The sequence below is a fragment of the Scophthalmus maximus genome, chromosome 4 (genome assembly GCF_022379125.1).
Source record: "Scophthalmus maximus strain ysfricsl-2021 chromosome 4, ASM2237912v1, whole genome shotgun sequence".
Classification (NCBI taxonomy): Eukaryota; Metazoa; Chordata; class Actinopteri; order Pleuronectiformes; family Scophthalmidae; genus Scophthalmus; species Scophthalmus maximus.
Window position 1 is genome coordinate 24,533,021 of NC_061518.1, and position 13,663 is coordinate 24,546,683.

The 13,663-nt window shown below is 43.6% G+C and overlaps 1 protein-coding gene across 1 annotated transcript in view; it reads left to right on the forward strand.

The window, feature by feature from the left end:
• si:ch211-186j3.6 (neural-cadherin) overlaps nt 1-13,663 on the forward strand; it is a 290,314-nt gene that overhangs the window by 149,010 nt on the left and 127,641 nt on the right. The window contains exons 16-20 of the mRNA XM_035627332.2: nt 905-1,048; nt 9,749-9,869; nt 10,105-10,267; nt 12,124-12,792; nt 13,315-13,506. Coding sequence (XP_035483225.2) covers nt 905-1,048; nt 9,749-9,869; nt 10,105-10,267; nt 12,124-12,792; nt 13,315-13,506 — 1,289 coding nt within the window. The remainder of the gene's footprint in view (nt 1-904; nt 1,049-9,748; nt 9,870-10,104; nt 10,268-12,123; nt 12,793-13,314; nt 13,507-13,663) is intronic.

A 13,663-nucleotide genomic window follows, 5' to 3' on the forward strand; every position in this document is an offset into this window, starting at 1 on the left:
CTACCTTTCTGTTTCCCTCTGACTGACTCGTGCAAAGCCCCGGCATCTGCGACTCTCTTTTTTTTTTGTTCGGTCTATAGCCTCAAAAGCTGCGTTAGTTTGCTCTCTGTGCTATGAACTGTGAACCGACTCCTCCGCCCCGGCTTAAATAATTCAACTCTTTCGCAGCGCGTGTTTTGCAAATGATGGTAGTTTTGATAGCAATATCAAAGAAAGCATGGCGTGTTGGTTTGCTCAACTGCGGCGCCTTACGCTGATGCCCCCAGGGTGCTTTGTGCTCCGCTTTCAGCCAGTGGTTGGATGTTGGAAAAAAAAAAAAGAAGAAGAAGAAGGAACAGCTGGATGTAAAGGGGCAGTAAGTGATTTTGGAGGAAGATCGTTTGTACGTTGACTCTTCGACTGCACTGGTCGCAGCTTCGGGTTAGGGAAACCACAAGGCCAAAACTGCTGTTTTAGTAGCGTCTGTCGCAAGCGCGTCTCTTAACGCTTCGGGGAGTGATGTTTACAGACTGCAAACACGGTGTTGTGTGGTGCAGTCCGCACATTTTTTTGTTTGTTTGTTTGTTTGTTTTCAATTTACAGAGCTGGGCTTAGCTGAAAAAAAGCAGATTTTCTTCTCGCCGCAGCAACGGAACCGACAGCTGACCGTGGGCAAATTTTGCAAAGCGTGTATTGGATTCAAATCACTTACTGCCCCTTTAAGGCTGAAATAGACAGAAATATTGGAAATATGTATGTGTGTGTGTGTGTGTGTGTTGGAAAGTGACTAAGTTGTTGCTATCCAATGAGACACAGGCAGGTGCTAATGTTCACAGTGGCAGAATAACAACAACCTCGTGGTTATGATCGTCTTTCTCCGTTTTCTCACTGTATCTCATTCTTCCTCGTGTCGTTTCCCTTGCAGACACGGCGTATGTTCGTGTGTTCATCAGTGACGTGAACGATAACAAGCCCGCATTTGCGCAGACGTCCTACGAAGTTGATGTGGACGAGGACGCTGACGTAGGCTTTGCCATTCTCACTGTCAGTGCCAATGATGGAGACGAAGGTACGTGGCATGGATGAAGAAACTCTCTCCGTGTGTGTGTGTGTGTGTGTGTGTGTGTGTGTGTGTGTGTGTGTGTGTGTGTGCACACTATAAATCTATAATGGGGCACATTACTCAAACCCATTGCTGAAGTTCTTCTATGTTTCCTCTCTCAAGGAAAATGTTCTCTTTTCACTTCACTGCTTTTGTCTGACCCCCTTTTACTTTGAAGGGACAAAGAACGGTTTACGCTACAAAACATGTCACCAAGTCATGAAAAACGAAGCGATGTGTGAGTGTGAATCAGTCACTGTAGCAGAACCAATTTAATATAACCTTTGGATGTAAGGCAGAGAAAGAAGCTTTCAAGCGTTGAACTGTTCTTACACCATTTTGGACACCTCACCTTTTTTTATTTTATTTTGCACTTTAGTCAAGATGTCGTGCTCCAGGAGACGCAGGCTGCAGCTGGTAGATGCATTTGGAGTCATTGGTTATGACTGGTGTTTTTGGTCATTTTCCCAACCTGACGTCAGCTCGTTGGCCCATCAAAGGAGTATGGCGTTTCCTTCTACATGCGTGGCAGCAGTTCATTGAGAACAACGATATCGTGCGCTGGAATCTCGGCGATAAACTTGTTGTGAGGATACATGTGCTGCTGTTCATGTGGGCCCAGACAGTTCATTCAATTTTACAACACAAGTAACATTGATGATTTTAACCTTGGGTGGGGTTTGGTAAGTAGGGTATTTTTGATAAACGAATCGACTTCTCCAGTGTACCTGCCTTTAAGAAAGCTCTAATTGAGAAATCTCATTAGGACCCGAGAGCTTGCGAAGATCCCTAAATGTAACGATTTAGGTTTAGGCCACTGGCTGTCATCGCCAGAGGTAACTGTCAGCTCGTGAGTTTTACCCTGACTTTTGCAAAAAAAAATTTAGCAGTGTGGCTAAATTAATACAGTAGGACTCTTGACAAATTAAGGTCTTGTAGTTATTGATAAACAACAAAAAAATATTAAAATAATTGAAAAGTAATTAAATACTCAGTAAGGGACTGTAGCTTGTTGACGTCCAGAGGGGTGACGTCAAGATACTCCTGAATGAGAGTCGAATGGAAAAAAATAAAGAGTAGAAGAGACCTGGAAGTACAACCGAGTTCAGACACTTTATTTTCAGAAACGCTTCTGCAAAATGGAAAAAAAGGTATTGAGAACTGAGAATGTGAAGAATTATGAGGCTATTTCCTTTTTCGTTGATTGTTTGGACACAAGGAAGGGGAGTTTTCTTTGAACTTTTTCTATTTGAATTAAAAACGCTCAAAATAACTTTGTTCATCCGGTATAGGATCTTTATGTGTGTAGAGGCACTTTAGTGTATATTAAACACGTGACCAACAATAACAGCTTCAGACAATTCAATTCAAACAGTTGAAGGCGGTCAATCTACATAAATCAGTAGATAAACAGTAACGATTGAATAAGGTCAAGCGCCAAGCAAGCTCGTGCATTAATGAATTAATGATGAATGCCGGCACAGAGCTGGACCTGGCTCAGGCAGGCCTAACATGGATATTCATACACCTGCAAATACTAAATGAGGCGATGGTGTAGCGTTACATCCGAGCCACTTCAATGCCATTGGAATAATTTTGCGGAGCAGAGAGGAGTTTTTAGGGGATTTATCAAAGCCTGGAGAGACATTTTAAGGTCAAGGCAATCTTCCCCACTACACCACTCTGTGAATGTCCAACTCAGCTTGTTACCGCCCCCTCAGAGTTCACAGTGGTATACATGAGGACTGTGCGCCCTCGGAGTATTTGATGTAGGATTTATCCGGGTCTGTGCTCCTGCCGTCCTCTGAGCGCAGCGCGAGGAGCACAGGTGAGACTTTATTATTATTCCTGCAGGGGCTCCAGCGGAGATGGTTTGAGGAGACCTGAACTCATCATCGATTCTGACAACTCGGAGTCTCCCTGTCAGAAATGAAAAGGACCCGGTCGATGTGCATACGAATTAGCTTTTTTGTCCCATCAGGTGGGGCCGACCTGTGTCAGAGGCGCGCAAGACGTCCACAAAGACCGTTTTTTGACATGCGCCTCGGGCTTTTCAGGGTGTGTGGGCGCCATGCAACGGTCTCAAAGCAGCGTCGTTCAACCGCGTTTGTATGCAAACTGGCGCGGGTCGGAGTGCACTCCTGCTTCCCTTCTGTGACTGGGATAAAAAAAAAAAAAGCTTCTCAAAGCATTTCATCACCAGGGATGTTGAGTGTAGCACTGCCGGAGGACACAGAATATTTGCATGTTTGCCTAATTCAGTTGAAATCCACATTCAATAACCACTTGTATGAGTATGTTATGTATATATGCCAGAGAACCAGCAGAAACATGAAATGGTCAAAGTTGCCATATTGATATTTCCATCAATATCGCTTAATCCACTTAAGGGTCACGGGGGGGGCTGGAGCCAATCCCAGCTAACATTGGGCGAGAGGCGGGGTTCACTCTGGACAGGTCGCCAGCCTATCGCAGGGCCACATACAGAGACAAACAACCATTCACTCTCAGTCTTCAATTTACCTTACCCCATTCTGCATGTCTTTGGACTGTGGAGAACCCGGAGAGAACCTACGCATACACGGGGAGAACATGCAAACTCCACACAGAAAGGCCCTGGTTGGTTTGAACCGGGACTCGAACCCAGAACCTTCTTGCTGTGAGGCGAAAGTGCTAACCACTACACCACTGTGCAGCCCATATTGATATTTAAAGTGTATTTATTGATTTACAACGTCAGCTCATTGACTAACAAAACCCATTTCACCTTGAAAGATGACGCGGGTTGCTGTTGAGTGGCATAGTGGATTAAGATTTTTTTTTTCTATCTAGCTGACGTTAATTAGTGAAGATGAAAAGGCAGCAAAACATTATTCACTCTACTGATGTCTTTATTTATTTCATTTAAAAAAAAAAAAAATCTGTGATACATTTACAAAAAAACATTACAAATCCAGCCTGCCAAATGTGGGCAATGGATGTTTCAAATGCGGATTCATTTGATTGCCACAAGTAAAGTAAATGAATCAACTGTATGGCTTGATGCCACGCTAATTACAACCAACTGCATCCAAGGCATTCTCCTATAGCCCACTTTACTCGATGTTCGCTGACTTTGCGGTGCAATATTCGCAACATAATGCCACTATTCATAAAGTCAGTCAAAGATTTGAACAGTTGGGCTTTCTCTGTAATATTGTGAGGTCTCGAACCTTACCATGTAAAGTGCCTTGAGACGAGGTATGTTGTGATTTGGCGCTATACAAGTAAAATTTAATTGAATTGAATCTCGTGGTCAGTTATAGTTAAATAATATATGTATTGTGGGGAAGGATATTTGGAGATTCAATTTTTTCCCATTCCAATTGAGCATGGAAAAAAACAAACCTTTAGCTGAAGAAATTGTATTCCATGTTTAAGCCTTCTGTATTTTTTATAGTTATGCTGAAATAATGGTCTCGGTCCTGTTACGTTTTATGTAAAATAATGCAATCTTGTCAAGATAAATAGCCGGTGGCGCTGATTTTCCAGTTGGATGCCAAGAATCCAATGAAGAAGAAGAGAGTGCTGCATAATGACATGAATCAAAGCGCTCCAGTAAAACATCCGTTGTCTGTTTGTTAGAGACGATGCAATTTATTTGTGTGTGTGTGTGTGTGTGTGTGTGTGTGTGTGTGTGTGTGTGTGTGTGTGTGTGTGTGTGAGAGAGAGAGAAGACAGACTAATTTTAGAGAAGCTCTCAATAGCTTCCAGGACCTATAAGCTTTCTTCATTGTTCCTGCCAGCCAGACACTCCCTTGCTCACAAACTGTATTTCCCCCTTTTTTTTATTCATATTGGATACAAAAGCAGTAAAGTTCTATTTCTAGATGTTGTTAAAGAAAAAAAAGCCAAAGACGTTAGTCTCACAAACAACTGGACTGTAAGTGCATCTGATTTGATTTACATCCCTAATTCCAACAGAGGAATCATACACGGCGAGCCTCCTTGACTGACTTTAGTTCGGGCTGAATTGGTGACACCAGCGAACGATTCATATTATGTCATATTTTGCTTGTGAAAATATACTTTTTCCCCAACGAGAAAGTCAGTGAAAAGGGTGCCCAGACTTGCTGTCGTCATCATCACCATCATCATCACGCAAACCATGCATGTGTCAACTGCTGCTTGTGTTTTTCTGTAGCAAGAACGAATTATGCCTGCGAGTTGTTGCAGTTTCTGTTTCAAAGTCAGAGCCAGTCAATATAGTGACTCAAAAAAGTTTCATCATCTCTCGTTTTGTGAGAGAAACAGTTTTACGTCGCGTCTCACACCGCGCTCTGCCCCTGGTTAATTTATCATTTGTCACTGAACACTGTCCTTCTGGCATTGGTGGTGCAGTATTGACACACACATACACTGAACAAAATTATAAACGCAACACTTTTGTTTTTGCCCCCATTTCTCATGAGCTGAACTCAAAGATCTCAAAGATCTGAACCCAAGACTTTTTCTATGTACAAAAAAGGCTTATTTCTCTCAAATATTGTTCACAAATCTGTCTAAATCTGTGTTAGTGAGCACTACTCTTTTGCCGAGATAATCCATCCACCTCCCAGACCACCATTTGCCTCACGCAGTGCAACACATAGAGTTGATCAGGCTGTTGATTGTGGTCCACTCCTCTTCAATGGCTGTGCGAAGTTGCTGGATATTGGCAGGACCTGGAACGCGCTGTCGTATACGCCGATCCAGAGCATCCCAAACATGCTCAATGGGTGACATGTCCGGTGAGTATGCTGGCCATGCAAGAACTGGGATGTTTTCAGCTTCCAGGGAATTGTGTACAGATCCTTGCAACACGGGACCGTGCGTTATCATGCTGCAACATGAGGTGATGGTCGTGGATGGATGGCACAACAATGGGCCTCAGGATCTCGTCACGGTATCTCTGTGCATTCATAATGCCATCAATAAAATGCACCTGTGTTCGTTGTCCATAACATACGCCTGCCCATACCATAACCCCACCGCCACCATGGGCCACTCGATCCACAACGTTGACATCAGCAAACCGCTGACCCACACGACGCCATACACGCTGTCTGCCATCTGCCCTGTGCCCATCTGCCCTGTACAGTGAAAACCGGGATTCATCCGTGAAGAGAACACCTCTCCAAAGTGCCAGACGCCATCGAATGTGAGCATTTGCCCACTCAAGTCGGTCACGACGACGAACTGCAGTCAGGTCGAGACCCCGATGAGGACGGCGAGCATGCAGATGAGCTTCCCTGAGACGGCTCCTGACAGTTTGTGCAGATATTCTTTGGTTATGCAAACCGATTGTTGCAGCAGCTGTCCGGGTGGCTGGTCTCAGACGATGTTGGAGGTGAAGATGCCGGATATGGAGGTCCTGGGCTGGTGTGGTTACACGTGGTCTGCGGTTGTGAGGGCCGGTTGGATGTACTGCCAATTTCTCTGAAACGCCTTTGGAGACGGCTTCAATTCACGGGCAACCGCTCTGGTGGACATTCCTGCAGTCAGCGTGCCAATGGCACGCTCCATCAAAACTTGCGACATCTGTGGCATTGTGCTGTGTGATAAAAGTGCACATTTCAGAGTGGCCTTTTATTTTGGCCAGCCAAAGGCACATCTTTGCAATAATCATGCTGTCTAATCAGCATCTTGATATGCCACGCCTGTGAGGTGGATGGATTATCTCATGCGCACTAACACAGATTTAGACAGATTTGTGAACAATGTTTTTAGAGAAATAAGGCATTTGTGTACGTAGAAAAAGTCTTAGATATTTGAGTTCAGCTTACGAAAAATGGGGGCAAATAACAAAAGTGTTGCGTTTATAATTTTGTTCAGTGTATGTCCATTGTGAAGAGGATCAACTTTTCTTGGAAAAAAATGGAAGCAGGAAAAAAAGACGAAAAGATGGAGAGACGGGGGTGGAAGGAAGGAAAAGGGTGTGTGGGGAAACTGGCACACTTGCGGGCGGGGGGTGTAAGCATTCATTTTCTCTCCATTTCTTTGTTTATTGTCAGTATTGCTATGCCCCTGGTGCTTGTTCTCTTCTCCTTTGGGTCTCAGCAGTTTTTCTGAATACGATTCAGACAACCGCAGAAAAAAACAGCAAAATAAGAGTAAGCGAAAAAGACGAGATGCGATTGCGTTTCATCCCTAATGTCTCGTTTAAAATGCCAACAGAGAGGGTACAAAACGATCTGGATTAGAGCACTGTCCTCTCTCCTTCCTTGACTTTCATCTCGCTAATAAGCTGCGAATCTCGCCTCGTCTGCGGAGGTTTCTCCTTCCCCTTTCATATTAACATGGGTGGTGGTGGAAGCGATGGTGATTGAGATGCAGACCTTGGCTTTTACCAGTAATTGCATAAAGGGGGAACATCCTGTTGTTCAGCATCTACTAGACTTTATTAAAAAAAAAAAAAAACTTTGCAGAGCAAGAAAAGATATTATTAAAGGGAGAGAGAACGTTGGTTGTGGATGGGGGTTTACTTCATAGCAATATGGTTTTAAATTAACTTGGACGAACAGAGTATTAATTGTTGAATGGAAGAGCGCTAGATTCCTGTTTAGCATTCTTGCAATTTTATTCCTACGTTAATGAATTCAGTTATATATTTCACTTGAAAGTAAAAGGAAATGCAGTTGTGCTTTATCACTTTAACAAGTTTAAGCTGACAATGTTCACCGTCAGCCTTCAATTCTGTGCCGCGTCCTCGACAAGTTTGGTGGTGAACCTGCCGAAAAGGAAACTCATGCACGCTGTCAAAAACGGCTGTGAAGGCAATGTTAACAAGCTGTAGTACAGAGGACCTGGCAGGTACCCGCCGCGGCTGCCTTTCATCAGGCATTTTTCCGTCTGATCCCATTCACAACGTCACACGTTGCACAGACTTAGTCTTAGCCATCAAATGTCAGACATAGGAAAGTTAATGCGTAACACTCATAACGATAATGATAGTAGTAATTACATGGGCCCCAGCTTCAGGGAAGATATATTTGTCTTTGCATGTGGGGATTTGTGAAGACCTTTTTTTCCCCTCTTTTCACATTTCTTTCGTTTATCTCCCGAAGGCTTGGAATAGATATGAACTTACTTCTCTCTCTCAAGTTCTCTGGCTTTGTATCCATCCTACACTAGGAAAAAATATCATTTTAAATGTCATCGTAATCAGCTTTTGATGGCTTAAAAGGTAGGGATTGCTCGACGTTTGAATGCTAATTAATGTTGAGAACCAACCTTAGCAGCAGGAGATGTGACATTTGGATCAATTATTTTTGAGATACATGTTTTGGATTCATAATGGAATGATCTTTAAATTTAAAAGTTCGATGAAAAAAAAACTTTGCCTGGATTCGGATTGTCCTTCCTATCGTCTTTTCCTATCTACTCTTCGTTGACCTCAATGGAAAACGTCATGAGGTCAAGGAAAGGTGTAAAGGAGGATTCATAGGAATTAGCAAACAGCGCTGCTCAGAGAATCTGACTCGACTTTCACTATACTACGTCATCACGCGACGGCGGACGTTAGTGACGCGCGTCTGCGGTGGTGAAACTACACATTCCAAAGAGCGACTACAAAAAATCGCTGCAGCTCCATCCATAATTTTTCAGTGTATTACCAGTGTGACATCAGATGTGAATACTACATAGGCAATGGTAACTTACATGATGACGTGCGTCCCTTATGGGTCATATTCATACTCTTCTACTTCTTCTACATCTTCTTCTGATTTATTAATTAAAGTTTGTGCATTGCGCGTCACATCAAATATCGCTGCCGCAAGTAAGTCTGAGACGTCTATTTCTCCTTTCCTCTCGCAAAGGAAGCTCGAGAGTACCCTAGGCTTAAGGAGATAGGAGAGGAGGCATTGAAGCACCTTTTCTATGCATTTAGAGAATGCGAACAGCTCTTATCATAGCTGCCGATGAAATACCACGGGGTCATTTCATGATTTAGGAAACTTCCTGAGCAAATTTGACAATTTGATCGTTCGCTTTGGTTTAAGACAAAAAAAATTAAATATTTTTACAACTTAAATGCAAATCCTGTATTAAATCTTTGGTTAAAATGTGCACTTAGTCAAATAATCCCTTTTTGAATTGTTCTTTATAGCCTGGAGAGATGATTACTTTTATTTGCAAGGATGTCAATCGAAAAAAAACACAACAAAACGTTGAAAAGGTGAAGACCTCAATCGGTACTTTATGTCTATATGTGCATGGCTCTAGTCTATGATATCCGACATTTATTTCTTCCTCGATGTCTTCTCACGAAGATGCTATTCTAATGCAACAGGTATAGAAATCACCCACGTAAGCATAGAGGTCACTTGTTGTTTAAAGACTGATATCAGATCGCACCAAAGACTCCTTGTCTGGTTCCAGTCTGCCGACCAAAGCTGATGCTGTGTGAAGGGAGAGAGATGAATTGGGAGAAACAGACAGCATTGGAGTACACATGGATTCCCAATTCATGGAGTATTAGGATTTCGTCATGGCTCTTTTCTTGGTACAAATAGATAAGCTCCTGCTCTTATTTCTACATTCGTTTCAACAAAACTTTCTCTACTGTGCCCTGCTTTGTCAAGATCTAAGGTTCATTTTACACAAACTGCCATTCCTCATTCACCTCCATATTCCATTGATCTGCAGGTGGAAACGCTAAACTGCGCTACCAGATCACGTCAGGGAACACGGGAGGGGTTTATGATGTGGAACCAGAAGTGGGCACTATCTTCATCGCACAGACTCTGGACTATGAGCAGAACAAAAGGTAGGAACGCCCCCCCCCCCAGAGAAGAACCGTCTGAGCCACGAGTTAAATGCTTGTCAAAGGATTTTACCTGAAATACATGTTGTTATGTTCTCTTTTTTTTTACTTGATTTACTCCTGATTCTTTAAATCATGCCAAAATAGTTGGGGATTACGAACACACAACTAAGTCCATTTGGATCTCAACTGTTGTTGTGAATGCCCCTGCCGAAAACTGAAAAAAACTTTTGCCCAGGTACAAGCTTCATGTCCTGGCTTCGGATGGCAAGTGGGAAGATTACACGACGGTGACGGTAAACGTGGTGAACAAGAATGACGAGGCTCCCGTGTTCACCGTCAACGAGTACTACGGGAGCGTAACGGAGGAGCTGGATGGCTCGCCAGTGTTTGTGTTACAGGTACTGTCCAGTAATTAAAAGTAAAACTTGTGGGAGTACTTTTTTTCTTTCTTTTTAGGGCCCAAGCTCCACTGACAAAGTCAGAGCGAGGAACTATTGTAATTGAGTGGATTATTATTATTATTACCAGTGAAAAATTTGATAAAATTGACATTGTAGGAGTCTCGGGCATGGGCAGGTAAAAAGAACTCAATAAAGCCCCTTAACACATTCCCCCTTGCTTTACATTTGATGTAGATAAACAAAATTTGGTAGGCATGTGTATCACATCAAGACCTACAAAAAAATAAAAGGTCGCCATTACCTCCGACCAACAGGAGGTCGACCATTCGATTTTAGTGTGCAAATTTGGACATTTTTGCAAGTCATACTTTAACAAACTCCTCCGACTGACTTCACACCAGCAACTTCAAATTTTTTGTGTGTCATGTCAAGACCCATGAGATTAAACGATACTCAAAGCTTGAGTTTCCGACAGAGCCCCTTGTTCTTTTTGCAATTGTGTCGTCCTGCAATGGACCATTCCCTGAAGTATGACCCTGTTTCCTGTCATAAATATGCAAGCAGAATGAAATGCAAGTCCGATCTGACATTTCACATACATGTAGGACTAACTCACTCTACAGTGCAGAACAAGAACAGTATCCTGTATTCATGTCCTCTAGTGTATATGCATAATCGACTGTTGAGGATGTTGCATGAGATGAGAAACCTTTAGCCTCAATCTTTTGCACAATGTTACGTATGAAAGTACAGTATCACATGCATATTTAAGACTTCTTCACGGGGTTCTTGTTCAAGTGAATCAGCCTGAAACATTCTAAAGTCAATTAGAGAAAGAGAAGTGCTAATCCTAATTAGATGGCTAACTATTCAGGCTTTTACCTATTACGAGGATGGATTTTTTGTTGTCACAGAAGCTGCCGTGGTTGTTCTTTTTTGTTTTGTGTTGTTTGCCAGAAATTGAGGTGCAATTTCAAGAGCCTGCTTCACGTTGAATGTGTATTGATTAAAAAAAACAAAACCCACTTCAGTTGTATAATTAATGATGCAATGTCTTTTGCCTGAAATTGGCATCCATTAATTTACACTTTCCACCATCGGTGAAAGGTAGCAGCAATCGAACTGAGAGGGAAATCACAATGATTTGGCCCTGCTTCTTTTTTTCTTTTTTTTCTGTTTGCGATTCACTTTTGGAAATTCGTTTTAGTTTTTATCCGGCAATTACTGAGAAGCCATGATCAGATACGGTCCATTGCGAGATCGTTTGGGCTTTCACCCTGAAGGTGTTTATGTTATAATCATTCTGATTAATAAAACATTTACTCTGTGTACATTTCCACGTCTAGTGCAGCACAGCTCCCGCTTAATAACACACATTTCCTCACCACCATTAAGCCTTTCTGAATTCCGTGAGTCTAAGTTCACTTTGCTTTGAAAGTTATTCATTGTGAGCGTGACACGCTCCTCCCTCTCCACACGTGTAAGGGCACATTCCTTACCCTTTTAGAAGAACACAGTTAATCTTGGCTGTACATCACACTGCAATTACCAGTGCTAAATTGAAACAACTAACCCAGGGTGTAATTGCGGCTCATGTTTAGAGGATGAGTGAGACGGGGCAGACAGAAGAAGAGAGGCAGACGGGGTGTGGGTTGGGGCAGAGGAGGGTGGATCTTTGCCGCATTTACCTACGGGAGGGCTCATAACTGTACCAAGCAGTTGTGTAGTGTTTCCAGTCGAGGTAGCACGCCAAGTCAGCAGCATTTCAATTATTAAATAGTGTTAAAAAAACAACAACTTGGTGATTACACTCTCATCTCCCTCTTTCTCTCGCTGTGCCTTTGATGTTGTAGGTAACTGCGTCTGACCCAGATAAAGATGCCGACCCAGAGGCCCTGCGTTACTCGCTCCATGGGCAGGGCGCAGAGAGTGAATTTATAATTGATGAGGTCACAGGCAAGATCTATGCCCAGCGGACCCTGGACCGCGAGGAGCGCGCCGTGTGGCGTTTCGTCGTCTTGGCCACCGACGAAGGTGGCGAAGGTCTGACGGGCTTCACCGACGTCATCATCAATGTTTGGGACATCAACGATAACGCGCCCGTCTTCACCTGCGCCCCCAGCTGCCTCGGGGACGTGGCGGAGAACTCGGTAGCTGGGACGTCTGTGATGGAAATGACAGCCACCGACCTGGATGACTCCGCCGTGGGCCAGAATGCCGTGCTCTCTTACAGGATTGTGGGTAGTTTAGATGCCACCAACATCGAGGTAGGGGGAGTGCCGACCTTCTCAGATATGTTCACTATCAACCCCACCACGGGAACAATCACTGTAGCCATGGGGGGTCTGGACAGAGAGCAGGTGGAGTCCTACCTCCTGGTTGTGGAGGCCAGAGATGGGGGAGGGATGACAGGTACTGGAACTGCCACCATTCAGATCAAGGATGTAAACGATCACGCGCCGAGGTTCACTGATCACTCCTGCCTGGCAAGGATCTCTGAGAATGCAGCACCCAATGCAGAGGTGGGTAGGGCCCTTACTGTTAGAAGACACCAGTTTATGTACTTCTTCTACAGTAACGTTATTCTGTACAATGCATCCCCTGTACATGTGCTGTTTATAGGTTACTTTATTTATACTAAATATACAAAATTTGTTCCACCAGAGTTTCATTATGATACGAAAGTTCCTCCAAAACATAAAAGCTCTCTAACTTAAAGGGGCAGTAAGCAATTCTAAAGAAATACACGTATTGTAAAGATCAGCTAATAATTCCTCACCGTTTGTTAACTGCCGCTTTTATTTGTACGTCAGAAAAAAGCGTCGGACTCTCTTGACAGAAGTCGCGGGTTCGCGTCCTGGCCAGAGTAGTAAAATCACAACAATCACAACGAGAGAAACAAGCTCTCTCCAGAATCGCTTCTTGCCCCTTTAATGTGTCAATTGCTTAATTGTAGAGCTGTGTGCAGAGCTCTTTGCCCTGCTCTCTGTCTCTCTCTCTCTCTCACACATACTTTTATTCTTGATTTTCCTGCTTGCTCTAAGGTATTGGAGCTTGCTGCTGAGGACAAAGACACCGGAGAAAATGCCCAGCTCACCTTCAGTGTTGTGTCAGGAGACCAAGAGCAGAAGTTCTACATGGTCAGCCACAAGCAGGAGCAGCGCGGCACCCTGCGGCTGAAGAAACGCCTGGACTATGAACGCCACAGCGAGCAGAGGTTCAACCTCACACTTAAGGTAAGGTTCCATGGAATCTGTTCCGAAAGCCCCGTTTGTTTTGACTCAGCTTCTGTGTCATACTTTTCTGTCTCTAATTAATGGGGTCTAATCTAAGTTTTGGAAAGGACACCTTCAGTGAAGGGTATGCAGCATGCGAGGAGATGAAGTTGTCTGA